General features: G+C 42.8%; 1 protein-coding gene across 1 annotated transcript in view; it reads left to right on the forward strand.

Moving 5' to 3' along the window:
* Positions 1–15,737, forward strand: part of EPB41L4B (erythrocyte membrane protein band 4.1 like 4B) — a 181,386-nt gene that overhangs the window by 139,429 nt on the left and 26,220 nt on the right. Inside the window, exons 21-23 of the mRNA XM_007951943.1 lie at positions 2,003–2,128; positions 4,278–4,345; positions 7,158–7,256. Of these exons, the coding sequence (XP_007950134.1) occupies positions 2,003–2,128; positions 4,278–4,345; positions 7,158–7,256 (293 nt within the window). The remainder of the gene's footprint in view (positions 1–2,002; positions 2,129–4,277; positions 4,346–7,157; positions 7,257–15,737) is intronic.

Consider the following 15,737-nt stretch of genomic DNA (forward strand, 5'->3'; position numbering starts at 1 on the left):
ACTTTTCATACAGCAGTTCACATATACTTTGTCTCATGTCATTGACCAAAATTTACAATGCAGCAGCTCCCCTCCCACTCCCCCCCCATAGTTACCTCCTCCCAGTGTCCATCCCTTCATACTCTTCTGCACCCTGAGCTATCTCCCTGTGCATAATCTGCTTTGTTTTTATCGTCTATAAAGGGAACATGATACCTCCAAATGGATAATTCAATGAGAGAATCTGCTGAGACTTGTATGTGAAATGCTCAGTTAATGCCTGACCCATAATAAGACTTAATAAATGTTAGCGACTGGAGTCATTTTATCATCTTCATTATCTTTTTTTTTTTTTTTTTTTTAAATGGTGTTGGTAGGGGAAAGAGCCAAGATGCAAATTCAAGTCTCTGTCTCCACTTCTCTTGTGATTACATGAGCTCTGCTCACTCTACCAAATGCTTCTCTATGTGTTTGGAGGTCCCACTGGAAAAACGTATATTATGTTCTCTTTTCTTTGTTAAATGATGTCCCCCAGCCAATTACCCGATATTTTCTGTAAGACTTATCACAGTACTTCTGTTGCGTGTAGCAAGGTGCTCAACAGGCCTTTTGAATTTATGAATGATACTGATTTTGGAACTTGTAGAACATGAAGACTTTAGAACGTTGTATTCTTGTCCTGGTACATTGTGGCTAAGTTGTCATATTTAGTCCTAATATCAGTCTATTGACTTTAGCAATCTTATGCCCATGTATATAAAAATATACATATCTGTCTGTATAACATCATCATCTTCTTCAGCAGCTGTTTATTGAGCACTTCCCATTTGGCAAGCACCAGACCAGAATGGGATGTGCAGTCCCCACAGGACAGATGATTGACACTAAGACCTTACTTCCCTCAGCACGGTGTATATGCTGCCAGGAAAGATTTCATGTTATACACATTAATGAGTATTTTTTATTTTAATAAGTATTATTATTTTATTAAAGTAAATACAATAGTTATTAAGCCTATGATTTCAAAGATATTATTGCTTAGGACGTGGTTAAAATAGGTAGTGCCAGGGTAATTCACATTAACAAGATCACATGAATTGTAAGTCTATAGTGAGTTAATGCAAAGGAGCTCTGGCCATGTAATGGTTAAAGCCTTTGGCTGCTAACCAAAAGGTCAGTGGTTCAAACCCACCAGCTGCTCTGTGGGAGAAAGATAGGCAGTCTGTTTCCATAAAGATTTATAGCCTTGGAAACCCAATGGAGGTTGCTATGAGTCGGTAGCAACTCTATGGCAAAACATTTGTTTTTTTGTGAGTTAATATATGGGATATGTATTTGTGTGTGTGAGAGTTAATACATGGCAAAAGTAGCACCAAATTACTGAAGTATGAAATACTCTACATGGAGGTAGAATAGGTACCAATGCCTCACTGTTGAGAGTCACAATTTTCAGCAAGATCTATTGTACAAAGACCAAGAAATATTTTCTGCTTTTTCCTTTGGGCCCACCAGTCCCAGGACTGGATCTTTGTGTGTGAGAGGTCTAAAAGACTAGTTGCCATCAAGTCAACCTTGACTCCTGATGACCTTTTCCAGTGGCTGATTGTTCAGAAGTCAAGTGTGTTAACCGTTTGTACCACCCAGGGACTCTGTAAGGGGCAGCAGGTATGATGGAAACAGTGCCAGGCTAGGGCCTAGCAAACTTGAGGCATGAGTCCTGGTTCGCCATCTTGTTCTAGCTGCATGACTCTGGAAAAGCCTCTTCATCTCTTTGAACTTCACCTTGTCTTTTGTATAGTGATGGGCTCAATGAAATGTGCCCTCCCTACTTCACTGGAGAGAGAGATGAAGTTCTTGTGTATCTTTCACAAGGAGCAAAGCACCGGGACAGCTGTAAGGAGGAGGTGACACACTTGGGTATATTTTTAGGTGAATGTGTGATTTGCGGTTATGTTTGTTGGAAAAGTTAATATACGTGTTTTCTTTGTTTACAATCTGTTGCATACCTTGTGTTTTGTCACAGGCTGAAGAAAAGAAGGTCTCTGAGAAGGCTCTTCAGACTCCACTTCTGCCTTCCCCTATAGCTGATCACGTCAAGTGTAACATTTTGAAAGCGCAGTTGGAGAATGCTTCCAGAGGGAATGGCCAGGTGTGTGGGGCATGCATGGTTTTTTGGTTTCACTTTACAGGATTTCCTGAGTGCTGCGTAGAACAAAGAGGCACTGTCGGGTTGAGATGCTGGGTCAGTTAGGTCCAGTCAGGAGACAGGAGTCACACCTGCTTTTGGAACAGAGATTATGATATGAAGAATTCTTAAAACCAAAACCAGTTGTCTTCAAGCCATTTCCAACTCATGGTGACCTCACGGGTGTCAGAGTAGAACTGCACCCTTTAGGGTTTTCAGTGGGTGATTTTTCAGAAGTAGATCATCGAGCTTCTCTTCCAAGGTGTCTCTAGGTAGACTTGAACCTCCAACCTTCCAGTTAGCAGCCAAGCATGTTAACTGTTTGTACCACCTAAGAGCAAAGAATGATGAACTAATATAAAATTATTAAGTGAGTGAAAGGACAAAAAGAGAACTGGAAGGCAGTGGTTTCCAAACTTGAACTTGCATCAGTGTCACCTGGAGCCCCAGCCCCAGTGATTCAATATATCAGGGTAGGACCCATGGATTTGCATTTCTAATAAGCTCACAGCTCCACCCTTTGAGTAGCACCAAGTTACCAGAGGTAGCAACTACAGGAAGCTACTAATCATACCTACTAACCCACCTACTAATCATAAGGCTGAGGGAAGAAAGAGAAGATGCTGTAATTGTTAAAATTTGGAAGCTTAGGAGAGAATCGCTATGGAGAAACTCAGATTTCTGAGGTGGCTGATGCACACCAATAGGGGCTTAAATGTTAATTCCCAATTAGCGTGAATGCAGAATAAGGGTGTCAGAGAAGAAGCGGAAGTCAAACCAGCCAATGTGAGTATCTGCTTCCGTTGCCATCAAGTTGTTTCTGACTCACCACACCCATTGCCCTCGAGTTGGATCCGACTCATAGTGACCCCTCCTTGGGTTTCCAAGGCAGTATCACTACGGAAGTAGGATTGCCCAACCTTCCTTCCGAGGAGTGGCTGGTGGGTTTGAACCGCCAGCCTTCTGGTTAGCAGTCAAGTGCCTTAGGCATTAGGCCACCAGAGCTCCCACTTCTGACTCACAGTGACCCTATAGTAGAGAATAGAACTGTCCCTACAGGATTTCCAAGGCTGGTGGCGCAGTGGGCTCAGTGGTTAAGTCTCAACCGCTGACTGAAAGATCCATGATTGGAACCCACCAGTCAGTCAGCCACTCAGCTATCCCTCAGGAGAAAGATGTGGTGGTCTGCTTTGGTAAAGATTACAGCCCTGGCAATAGTTGTACTCTGTCCTATAGAGTCACTATGTTAATCTTTATGAAAACAGACAGTCACTTCCTTCTCCAGCTGAGCAGCTGGTGGATTCGAGCTGCCCACTTTCAGTTAGCAGCCCAGCGCTTAACCACTGCACAACCAGCGCCCTTTGACTATCTGCTACTGGCTGTAAAAATGGCTTTGATCAGGGAATAGGGCTGGACTCATATCTAGACAACCCTGGGAGTTAATAATGTGATACCCTCCAGCTGATACCCTTGAAAGCTTTGCTCAGCATGTACTTAGAGCAGAGACCAAGCTCTGTGTGTTTGTGGTGGGTGTAAGGACCACAGGCTGCTCCCTCTCCCATTGACCCCCCAGTGTGGGGTCAGTTAGCCTGGCTGGCTGAATGAGTATCCCTTACTCTTCCCCCACTCTTTGTCCACCAAAGGGAGGAAGACCAGCCTCTATCACAATTGTCTGACATAATTCCTCCCAGCCTTGTTAAACTGGTGTGAAAGGGCAGATTCTGAATCCCTTTGTAAACTCTTAAGTGCTCTGTGGGCCTGGAGATGATTAGTATTCCTGATCTAAGATGGGGGTGGAGGATTAAACTGTGGGCTTGGCTTATCCCACACCATCTCCTTTTCTTTCAGGTATGAGCTGGCACATAACAGGCCCTCAATAAAAGAAGTTATTGCATTCGAATGATTAAGTCTTAATCCCCGTGGTGGGGAATGACTCAAGAAAACATTTGTTAATTTATGTAAATACGAGAGCAAGGTTTGTGACTGGCTGAGGACTTGATCAACTGCCTCCTTGGTCCACCTTCAGGTTTCTATAAGCTTTTGAATGTAGGAGATTTAAAAGCAGTCTTGCATGTCAAGATGTTCAGATTTGACTAACCTGTTTTCTTAATAGGTTGGAAAAGAGGAGTCAACGTTTATAAATGTCAATAAGAAATCCAGTCTTCAGGATGCTAATGTAAGGTCTGTTGCTTCTTGTTTGAATGGGGAAACTATGCTGTCCGTATCATCAACATTATCCTCAACACACTGCCCATGAGGCCATTAGCTAATAAAACTGGAGAGGAAAAATGAAACAGAGAATTTGAGCCTGAAGAGGTAGAAGACTGGCTTACACAAGTTCCATTAAGCCTCAAAAATGCTGCTATTTCTACCTACGATACTAACAGATGGAGCTCTGGTGGTGCGTGGTTAAGGCATCTGGCTGCTAACCACAAGGTCAGCGATTCGAACCCACCAGCTGCTCTATGGGAGAAAGATGAGGCAGTCTGCTTCCATGAAGATTATAGCCATGGAAGCCCCATGGGGCAGTTCTACTCTGTCCTATAGGGTTGCTATCGTTTGGATTTGACTCAATGGCAGTGGGTTTTGGTTTGGTACTCACGATGAACTCATTTTGGGTTGATGTGGGGCTGTCTCTCAAGCTTGTAGATCTGACCTTGTCCGTCCCTTGCTTAAAGTCCTTTCTGGGCTCCACTTTGCTCTGAATGGAGTCCAGAGCACAGGAGACCCTTCACTACCTGGCTCCCGCTCAGTTTATCAGTCTCTTCTTGGCCCACTGACATGGCCCTCACCTTGAGTTGCTTGCCGATACTATAACCACATGTGGCCTTTAAAGCTTCTAGGCCTCCCCTGCTCCAAACCCAGAGGAAACTCTTTCTCCCCTGACCTCACAGAGAGCAGTAATGTTTCCCCTCTCAGCCAGAGTGAGAACAACTACAAATTGAGTCCAGTCCCCACCTTGGTGGGAATCTAAGTCCACTGCATCCGATTCTATTGTTAAAAATGCAGATTCTTGACTCCTACTCCAGAACTTTTAAATCTTGGGGCAGAGTTCAGGGTAGTGATGGGAATCATATTTTCAGCTAGCACCCCAGATGGTCTAAGGATCACTCCCGGGGAAATTCTCTTAACCAGTGATTTGCCGTCAGCTGGACTTCCAACTCACGGTGACCCCATGTGTGTCAGAGTAGAGCTGTGCTCCACTGGGCTGCCAAGGACTGATTTTCAGAAGTAGATCACCAGGCCTTTCTTCCTGGGTGCCTTTGGGTGGACTCCAACCACCAGCCTTTCAGGAGCAGCTGAGCAGATTCACAGTTTATGCCACCCAGGGATTAGGGAATTCTTATAGTAGATGGTAAAAATAACAAAAAACATTTCTCCATATCACCTTATGCTTCCCATAGCCATGTGTTTGGTATGTATTTATCATACTTCAGGGACACATACCCATTTTCAAAAATTTAATTCATCTCTGCCCAGCCCATCTCACTGCCTTTCCAATCTCGGTTAATAATAGCGTTACTGTCTACCTGTCACCCAGGCTGTAACCTGTGCATCCTTGGCTTTCCTCTACCTCTACCCTCATCTAATTGGTCACCACATCCTGCCAATTTTACTTCCATCTTATCTCCTGTATCCTTTTTGTCCTCTTCGTGACCACAATTCCTTTCTGCCTCGGGCCTTCAACGTCTCTCTCCCATATAACTGCAACAGTATCCTCATATGCTTCTGGTCTCTTCTCACCAATGTCCTCATTGTTGCTTCAAGAACCTTTCTGCAACACAAGTCTGACTCTGCCGCTTTGCTTAAAGTCTTGAGTGACTGCCATTGCCTTCAGTGTAAACTCCTGAGCATACTTTCCCTCATTACAATGCTCTGCTTTTCCTCTGGGACCTCACCCTCCAGCAGTTCCAACCTACGTGTGTTCTCCAGGTCTTCATTCGTCTTCCATCTTGATGGTTTTCCTCTGTCTGGCTAAGTCTAAACTGCTCTGTGGAGCTTTCCCAGTACCAGCCACTGTACCCAAGTAAAGTTATATGCTCCCTGCTAGACTGTGAGCTCTTCCAGGGACCATGTTCAGTTCATTCTAGGGGCCCAGCTTGAAGAAATCATGAACCTCAGATACACTGATTCCAATTCCTTATCTGCTCATTCATGTGTTCACTCAACAAACTTGTATTAGACACCGGCCATAGCCAATCACCATGTTAGGCACTGAGTGGAAGAGAAGATGGGGACCTGGAAGAGTTAGTTCACTTGCCAGAGCTCCCTTGCTGAGGACTTCAACTTGTTTTCTTCTTTGGATGTCCTTTTGGTCCCAAAGGGTGATTACTGATTTTTTAGTGAAATGAGCCATGACCACTACAAAAATATATTAACTTTCTTCTTAAAATACTGTTTTGAGTAGGGCCCATTGGTTATCTGGTGTAATTTCTTGAGGAAAAGTAAAAGTGAAAGTTAATGCTTGACATTTCACGTGTATATAGAATTAAAATATATTTCAGAGCAGGTGTTTAAGGTCTTCTGATTACGCATTTTTCATATGCAATACCCTATGATCCTTTTCTTTTTAAAATATATTGTGTGGTATTTAAAATATCATAGCTACCAGATTACTTAAAAGTAAAAGTGGGTTATCCATAGGTTTCCCATCATTCTGTTTATTGGCAAATAAACAGAATGGTTTGGTTCGGAACCAAACCCTGACATTGGAGGGAGGGCATTTTTGCAGGGACATTTTGTTCTGTACCCTAATGATGTTCAGTTCCCCACTTGCTGTATTTTCTTTCCTATGATTTTTGGTTTTGGATTTTCTATAGTATTTATATTTAATAAGTAGAGTAGATAAGAGGAAAAAATTGGATTTCCTGTCTGTCATCACTATTAAGGTATAAATTAACTGAAAAAACAGTTCCTGTTACCAAAACAAGGCCATACATCTTTTTTGTTGATATTCTTCTTCTTTTTCTTTTTCTTTTTTTAATATCTGTAGAAGTCCGATTGCTATACGTGTGGAAACTACCCAACCAGCTGTGGAAAAGCCAGAAATCAAGCCTCCCCGAGTGAGGAAGTTAACGAGACAATACAGTTTGTGAGTTCTGTACTGCAAGCATTTTGATTATAAGAGCAAAGGGAATGCTAAGTGTTTGGTCAAAAATGCTACTTAGCCCCTCACACCATTCCTAGAGAGTCAGCCCCAATATTCAGTTTATTTCCAATTTAGGTCATAATAGGAGTACAACTTTCTCCCTGAAAACATGATATATTTGGCATATCTATTAATTATCTAGCGCTGTGTAGCAAATTAGTCCAAAACTTAGAGGCTTAAGACAGCACACATTTAATACCTCACAGTTTCTGTGGGTCAGAAGTCTGGACGGGGCTTGGCTGGGCCTTTGTGTCTCTCCCAAGGCTGAAATCAAGTCATTGGCCAGCACTGTGGTCTTGTCTGAGGCTCCTGCATGTGCTAGCTGACAGGATTCAGTTCCTTGAGGGCTGTTGGACTGAGGGTATTAATTTCTTACTGGCAGTTGGCCAGAGGCTGCCATGTGGGTCTCTCTTGCTTGTTGGCTTTCTTTTTCTTTTTTAAATAATTGTTTCTATGCTAAAGTGTATATAAAGGAGCCTTGGTGGCACAATGGTGAAGCTCTCAGCTGCTACCTGAAAGGCTGGCGGTTTATCCCATCAGCATCTCCACGGGAGGAAGATGTGGCAGTCTGCTCTTATGAAGATTCCAGCCTAGGGAACCGTATGGGGCAATTGTGCTCTGTCCTATAGAATCACTGTGAGTTGGAATCGAATGATAACAAAGTATGTATACCATAAAATTTGCTATTTTAATCATTTTAAGTATACCATTCAAAAATCCACTGCCATTGCGTCAATTCTGACTCATAGTGACCCTATAGGAGAGAGTAGAACTGCCCCATAGGTTTCCAAGCCTATAAACCTTTATGGGAGCAGACTGCCTCATCTTTCTCCCACTGAGCAGCTGGTGGATCCAAACCACTGACCTTTTAGTTAGCAGCCAAATGCTTTAACCACTGCACTACCCTAGCTCCCAATTATACAATCGATACAAGTGGCATTAATTACATGCCCAATGTTATGCCACCACAATCTATTTCCAAAACTTTTTCATCCCCCCAAACAGAAACTCTATACCTACTGAGTGATAGCTCTCAATTCCCATCTCCCTCACCCCTGCTAATGTCTTATCTGCATTCTGCCTCTGCATTGATCTATTCTAGATATTTCATATAAGTAGGTGTGATGGTTATGTTTGTATGTCAACTTGGCTGGGCCTGGTTGAGTGGCTGGGCAGCTGGTGGTAGTTAATCTCCATGAGGAGACTGGCAATCAGCTCCATGGTGGGATCTACCATGAGCAGCTGGGTAGCTGCCTTTGGGTATGTGGTCTGCTTCCTATATATGAGAAACCTTTGGGAATGGTCTCTAGCTTATGGCACGCTTGGACCCTGCGTGTAGCCGTATCGTTGCTCAGCAGCCTGCTATGCTCTGCCGACCTTGGGACTTAAAATGGACTTGAGTTAATGGCCTGCTGTGTGGTTTGGTAACATCAAGAATGTGCCTTTTTACTTGTCAATCTTGGGCTTGGCAGCCTCAGCAGCCAGCAGCTGTCTGAGTGAAAAAAATGCCTCTAGCTCCAGTGGGCCAGGAGCAGGAGGCAGAGCTGGATCCCAAGGTTGAGGGGCTTTTACCCAGCCCCTAGAGCCTGGTTCTTTGAACTTGGACGTAAAGCCTCCAAATTGTAGGAATAAACTCCTGTTTGTTAAGGCCATCCCGTGTGTGGTCTATTTTCTCGTCAGAGCGGCACCAGGGAGCCAGAGCAGTAGGTCATAAGAAGTTTGTCCTTTTGTATCTCACTTATTTTGCCTGGAGCCCTGGTAGTGCAATGTTAGGTCACTTGGCTGCTAACTGAAGGGCCAACAGTTTGAACCCACTAGCCACTGTGCGGGAGAAAGATTTGTCAGTCTGCCTCCGTAAAGATTTACAGCCTTAGGAACCCTATGGGGCAGTTCTGTTCTGTCCTCTATAGGTTTACTATGAGTTGGAATTGACCTAAAAGCAATGGATTTATTTCACTTACAAAGCTCATTCCTATTGTAGTATCTTTTAGAACTTTTCCATTGCTTTTTATAACTGAATAATATTCTAATGTATGAATATATCACATTTGTTTATCCATTTGTCTGTTGATGGACACTTGGGCTGTCTCCACCTTTGGCTACTGTGAATAATGTGTCAGTGAACATAGGTGTAAAGTATCTATTTGAGTCCCAGCTTTTAATTCTTTTAGATATGTGCAGTCATGCACTGCATAACATCCATTCAGGCAATGTCCAACCACATTTACGTCCATGGTCCCATAAGATTATAATAGAGTTTAGAAATCCCTGTCGGAGAATGGGATATAGTGAAGCTTCCCACATGGAACATGTATATCTCATGTCTCTTGTATTCAAAGTGATTACATTGCTGAGCGTATAATGGTACAGTGCATATATAACCTATAATACATGTGTCTTGATGGTTATAATAAATGCCTGTACTACAGGCTTATGTATGCACTGTGCTGTACTTTCTATCTAAAGAGTTTACCATATAACAGTGTATGCTTCGACTCACAGGCAACAGCATCCAATCTCACGTATCCTGTCTCTTGAGTGTAGTAGCATTATTACTCTGTTCAATATTCTTTGGAAAATATTGCCATGAAGTACATGATGGCTCCCAAACGCAGCCAAACCAGTGCTAGTGGTAGCAGCAGCAAGCAGTAAAGAAGTATTGATTTGGAAGTGAACAAAAGGTTATTAAATAGATCCTGGATACAGAAAAAGAGTGGAACAAAACTAAAACACATAAGAAAGACCTAGATTACTGGTCAGATACAGACTTGTGAAATCCTCGGAGGCTATGCCCCCTAGTTACCCTTCAGGCCTGAAATTGGCCTCACTCCCTGGCTTAATTCTCAGCCAAACAATAGACAGGCCTGCTAGCTGAAAATCTACACCAGGGAGATGTACGCCTTACAACAGTCAACCATGGGAGACAGAAGGGCAGAATTTGCACAAGAAGAAAGTTAAGGAGGAAAAAATACAAGGCAAGAAGGACACAGAGAAGGGGTAACCACAGAGAGGAAGTGGGAGGAGAGCTGTGGGAGGAGTCATATCCCAAGGTGCCCCAGAACCATCAGGCCCACCCTGATTATTCAGTTACCAGAGTGTCTTGGCTACTTGGTACACAGGGCTGTTACACGCGTTGTGAGGAAGAACAAAATGACTGAAAATTCCATCCAAGGACTCACAGTTTAATATATAATCCAAAGAAGACATGTAACTGTTGAGGAACAGTGGTGGTCGTAGCAGTAATAATCAAAGTTATAGTCCCCAGCTCCTGACTTCAGCTGTGGGCCACGCACTGTGCATGTATAATTGGTCAGAGAGCTGCCAGGGGGGATCTTTGGGCACAATGGAAAGCATGGGGCTGTGCAGTCAGGAAAGCCTCTGAGTCTTGACTAATGTACAGCTGTAAGCTTTTGGGAAAATTACTCTTTGAGCTTCTGTTTCTTTATCTGTATAGTGGAGGAGGTAGCACCTGCCTTGGGGGGATTATGTGAGGATTCACAGGCGATAATGCAGGAGCTCTGGTAGCGTAGTGCCTAACGCACTTGACTGCTCACCAGAAGGATGGCGGTTCAAACCCACCAGCCACTCCTTGGAAGGAAGGTTGGGCAATCCTACTTCCGTAGTGATACTACCTCGGAAACCCAAGGAGGGCTCGCTATGAGTCGGGGCCGACTAGGTGGCAAACAACAACAACAATGCAGGTAAAGCCCCCAGGCAGGGGATCTGAACACTTGTGAGAAAAGGTTGAGTTTAGGGGGTACCAAAGAGTCGAGTGCAGGACAGGGAGATACCATTCTCACACAGCCTTCTCAGGCCTGCCTCTTGTACCTTGTGGAAGGCGGAAGTAGTGTGGCCCTTTTTAAGGGCAGACACACCCCACTTCGTAGCTTCAACAGAAACTTCTGAGAGTACAGCAGCTGTCTTTCCTAGGAAAGCCAAAGAGGGTCAGGTTCAAATAATCAACAGTCCTAATGAACTCTGCAGGACAAAAGAAACCAGGAAAAATTTATTCCCCTGAGGATAAAGCTTTGCATCTCTCTCAAGATGTTATTATCACCCATTTGGGATGTGTAATCATATTGGAAACATGACTGGCTGATACCTGGCCTGGAAGAAAAGAAAATCTAATAAGCTCACCAAATTGGCCTTTCAAGGAAACTCTTTTAAAACCTTTAACTTCACATGTGTGTTTCTTAAGCGGCCCTGACGTATTTTGCTTCAGAAATCAAAGAATGGCAGCATTTTCTCCATAGTAGAAAATGGCTGAATTGATGGACAGCATTTTCCCAGCCTGAATTTTTTGCACTACAAATAGTTCTTGAATCGCTGACATCAGTTACCACTTACTTGCTCATCTATTGCATTCATAGGTATTGATAAAATTAATAAACATGTGATCAAGGAGTATAGATGCAGAAGCTCAGATGTCTGATTTCCTAACAGTATTTTCTCCATTAAGATTTTTGAGATGTATGCGCATCCTGGGAGTTAGGTGAGAATGCAATCGACCCTCTGGCTGTAGTAATGTTTCTAGTTCCTGGGAAGGAATTGGATGTATTTGGATTTTAAGTTGCTCTGCCAAGAGCATCATGGTTTTTAGATGCTCTGAACAAGTTTCCAAACTACTTCTTTTAAGGATATGAACAAAAACTTCATCCATATTGAATTTCTGTTAATGGTGGCAGAATAACTTGGAACAGCATAGTGGTGAAGGTTTGCGTGAGTTACTTCTTTTAGAAGGATCAACACAAATTTGGTTCCTGTGAGGTAAAGGCTAAAGATGTCTCAAATGTCCAGCTTTTGCAAACTGCTATACAACTCCATCATCTCTAACATCAACTCCTCCTCCTCCTCCCCTCAGTACTCTCTCTCCCATCTTTAGATTCCATAATTCACTGCAGTGTCTCACAGAATTCATGAACCATCAAGGAAATGGCTCACACACTTGTGGAGGCTGGAAAGTCCCCAATCTGTGGGTCAGGCTTCAGTCTGAAGACTTCTCATGACTCATATGGTTGCAGGGGCTGACAAACCTAAATTGGCAGGTCAGACAGGCTGGTGCCTCAAAAGTCTGGAAAGCTGGTGAATCAAATCAGATGATAGGCTGCTGGCTCAAGTTACAAGAACTGGAGGTCAGATGATGATGAGTGAGACGCAGGAGCCAGAGTATTCATATATACCATACTCTCAAGGAAACCCCCCTTACTTGAGCAAGGAGGTACAAGGGTATAAAGGGTGGAAGTGGGGTAAGGGTGGTGACTTGAGTCATACCCTCTAGTATGATGGTGACTCAAGGTACATCTCATCCTAATCCTGCCTCCTTAGCATAATGGACAACTCACTCTTGAATGGGGCTATAACTACAGGCATAGAGGCATATCAGAAAATGGAAGAAAATTACATCATTTTTAACTGACAAATTATATAATTACTTAACTGCCAAACCACTGAAAATCATGACCCAGTCAAGTTGACACATAACCTCTTAACCATCACAGGTTCCATACACCTTATTTACATTATCAGCAAGCTGCCTGATCCATTGGTGGACCATAAGCACCTAATTTGCATAGTTCCACCCAATCATTTTGTGGAAGTCACAAAGACTATGGCTAGAAGGGCCATCACAACTTATTCACTCTACCACAAGGTTGTACAACATGATGGATGTTGTCAATGTCACTGAATTATATATGTGGAAATTGTTGAATTGGCAAATGTTTGATTATATATATTTTTTGCTACACACAAAAGATGCCCCACCAAAAAAAAAAAAAGTCATCCATGTTCTTTCCTAGAAATATGACACAGGGAGAGAATGGCTGTTGTGTGTGGGGTAAAGGGAGAAGCAGAGAACTCTGCAAAGAGTTTGAGGCAGGAAACGTGTCATTTTTATATTGATGCCAGATAGTATATTTAGAAAATGACAAGCTGCTTAACTTTTTTCCCAGAAATACAACTTTACTATAAACATAGTATAAAATTCTAAAAGAAATTCAAACAAGACAGTAAACTACAAAGAAAAAATGGAATTAATCCCCCAGAATTATACGGTCAGAACTAACCCATGTTCACATATGAAGGTTGTTACTGTAGACATCTTTCTATGAATACATATTGTTAAAATAGGAAGTAATAATTTTGAACAAAGGAATCATACTATGTATCAAAACAAACAAACCAAACTCTGCTGCCATCCAACTCATAGCGATCCCTCCTTGGTTTTCCGAGGTGGTATCACTACAGGAGTAGATTGCCCAACCTTCCTTTCAAGGAGTGGCTGGTGGGTTTGAACCTCCAGCCTTTTAGTTAGCAGTCAAACGCCTTAGGCGCTACACCACCAGAGCTCCTCATACTATATATAGTATTTTTTAATTATAAAATGTTGTTTCTTCAATTTAACAGCAAATACACTGACTTTTAGATCATTGTTTTCTCATCCTAAGTCAAAAATAACATAAACTACTGCCAACTGCCATCAAGTCAATTCTAACTCATGGCAACTCCATAACATAGAGTAGGATTGCCGCATAAGGTTTCCAAGGCTGTAAATCTCTATGGAGGCATACTCCCTCATCTTTCTCCCACGGAGCAGCTGGTGGGTTCAAACCACTGAGCTTTTGGTTAGCAGATGAATGCTTTAACCAGTATGCCACCAGAACCCTTTAGGGGTTATAAAAACCATTAGCAATTTGGAGTCTTTTCAATTCTATACACTATCAGTTGACTTCCTGCCATGAAAGGTGAGCTGCTGAGTTTTTAAAATGGCTTTTATATAAAATTAATAATAGCTATGTTTTTAAGGTTATAATAGTTTGATGGGGTGAAATTAAACTCTGACCTGTACTTAAGTAACAATGTGACCTTGAGCAAGTCATTTTACCTTGGGTGAGCCATTTGACAATCAGCCACTGAATATTCTCAGCTTTTCTGCAAAAGGGGAGGCCATGATGCAGAGTTGCTGTGAAAGTAAATGGGCCAATGCGTGTGTAACTAATCTGACCTGGTTCATTTTGGCATCTCCACAAGTGGCATCTTACTGATTTCTTCACTCACTTGTCAAACCCCACCTTTGTTAGTAATACATCCAAAGTCCTTGTTTTGAGGCTTCTCCACATGCAGAATGATCTAAAATCCTCTAGGACCCTCCTCAGTCAGTCCTGTCCACACTCCAGCTGTGTTCTGTGACCATGTTCCCCATGAGCTCCACTGCTGTGAGAAGGCCTGTACTGGAGACCCTGCACATTCCACACTGGTGGCTGCTGGTCACAGGTCTCTTATCTACACCCTCAAGCTCAGCCATTGTTTCTAAATTCACAATCTCTGAGGCAGGGTGGCCCAGAAGTTCTTCATGGGAAGGCCTTAGGAGGAGCATGTTGGGGGTCCCCAAGACCACCCTCAGCCTAAATGCATCATTAGAAGGACTCATAGAACTCAGAAGAGCTCTTCTTCTCAAGGTTATAATTTATTACAGTGAAAGGCTACAGATTAAAATCAGGCAAAGAAGAAGGTGCATAGGATGGAATCCAGGAGAAACCAGGTGTAAGCTTCCAGGTGTTCTCTTCCCATGGTCATGTGGACAGCACTTAATTCTCCCAGTAACAATGTGCAACAAGATGTGTGAAGTATTGCCCAACAGGGAAGCTCACCTGAGCCTTGGTGTCCAGGGCTTTTATCAGGGGTCAGTCCCATAGGCATGGAGCACCTGTGTGACTTAATATTAGCTACTCAATCTCTCCAGTCCTTTAGAGTTTAAACTGATCCAGTATGACCCAAAGCTTGAGCCACACAAAAATCAAACGATCACCATAAATCACATGTAAGCATCAACTAACTGTCAGGGACCAAGATCTCAGATAAACAAAGATACTCTTATCAAGCAGGATATTCCAAGGGCTCAGAGATTGTCTCCCAGGGGCCTGTCTCCCAGGAAGAGTCCTTTCTTTGGAACGTGCAAGCTTTGAGCACTTCATGCCTACTGAGTTAACCCTTTACTGCAAAGGCCCCTATCTGCTTGGCACTATGGACTTGACTTAATTTAAGAAAATACTGTTGATATTAATTAAGAATGGGGGGTTGACCCCAAATCTATTGCCTGGAAACAATTTTTAAACCTTGAACAGAAACTATCCCATAAACTCAATGACAGTTTAGCTCAGTTAGTAAAGAACGTTCACCTTGAACATTTTGCACTCTTTAAAGAAGTACCTATATGAGATCAAAATTGACAACAGTCAACCTGAAGCACAGATTAGAACTTTAGAGGGCAGAGTGTCTAAGTTAATGGTGGTGAAATAATAAGGGAAGAGAATGAGAATGGTGACCCAGTGTGAAGTTCACGACCTTTGTCTATGAACTGCACATGTGAAAACTGTTGAATGGACGTTTGTTTTGTTGTGCATATTTTCACCTAGAGTAAAGAAT

This window comes from Orycteropus afer, unplaced genomic scaffold (genome assembly GCF_000298275.1).
Source record: "Orycteropus afer afer isolate SDZICR_OR568_19922 unplaced genomic scaffold, OryAfe1.0 scaffold00320, whole genome shotgun sequence".
Taxonomy (NCBI): domain Eukaryota; kingdom Metazoa; phylum Chordata; class Mammalia; order Tubulidentata; family Orycteropodidae; genus Orycteropus; species Orycteropus afer.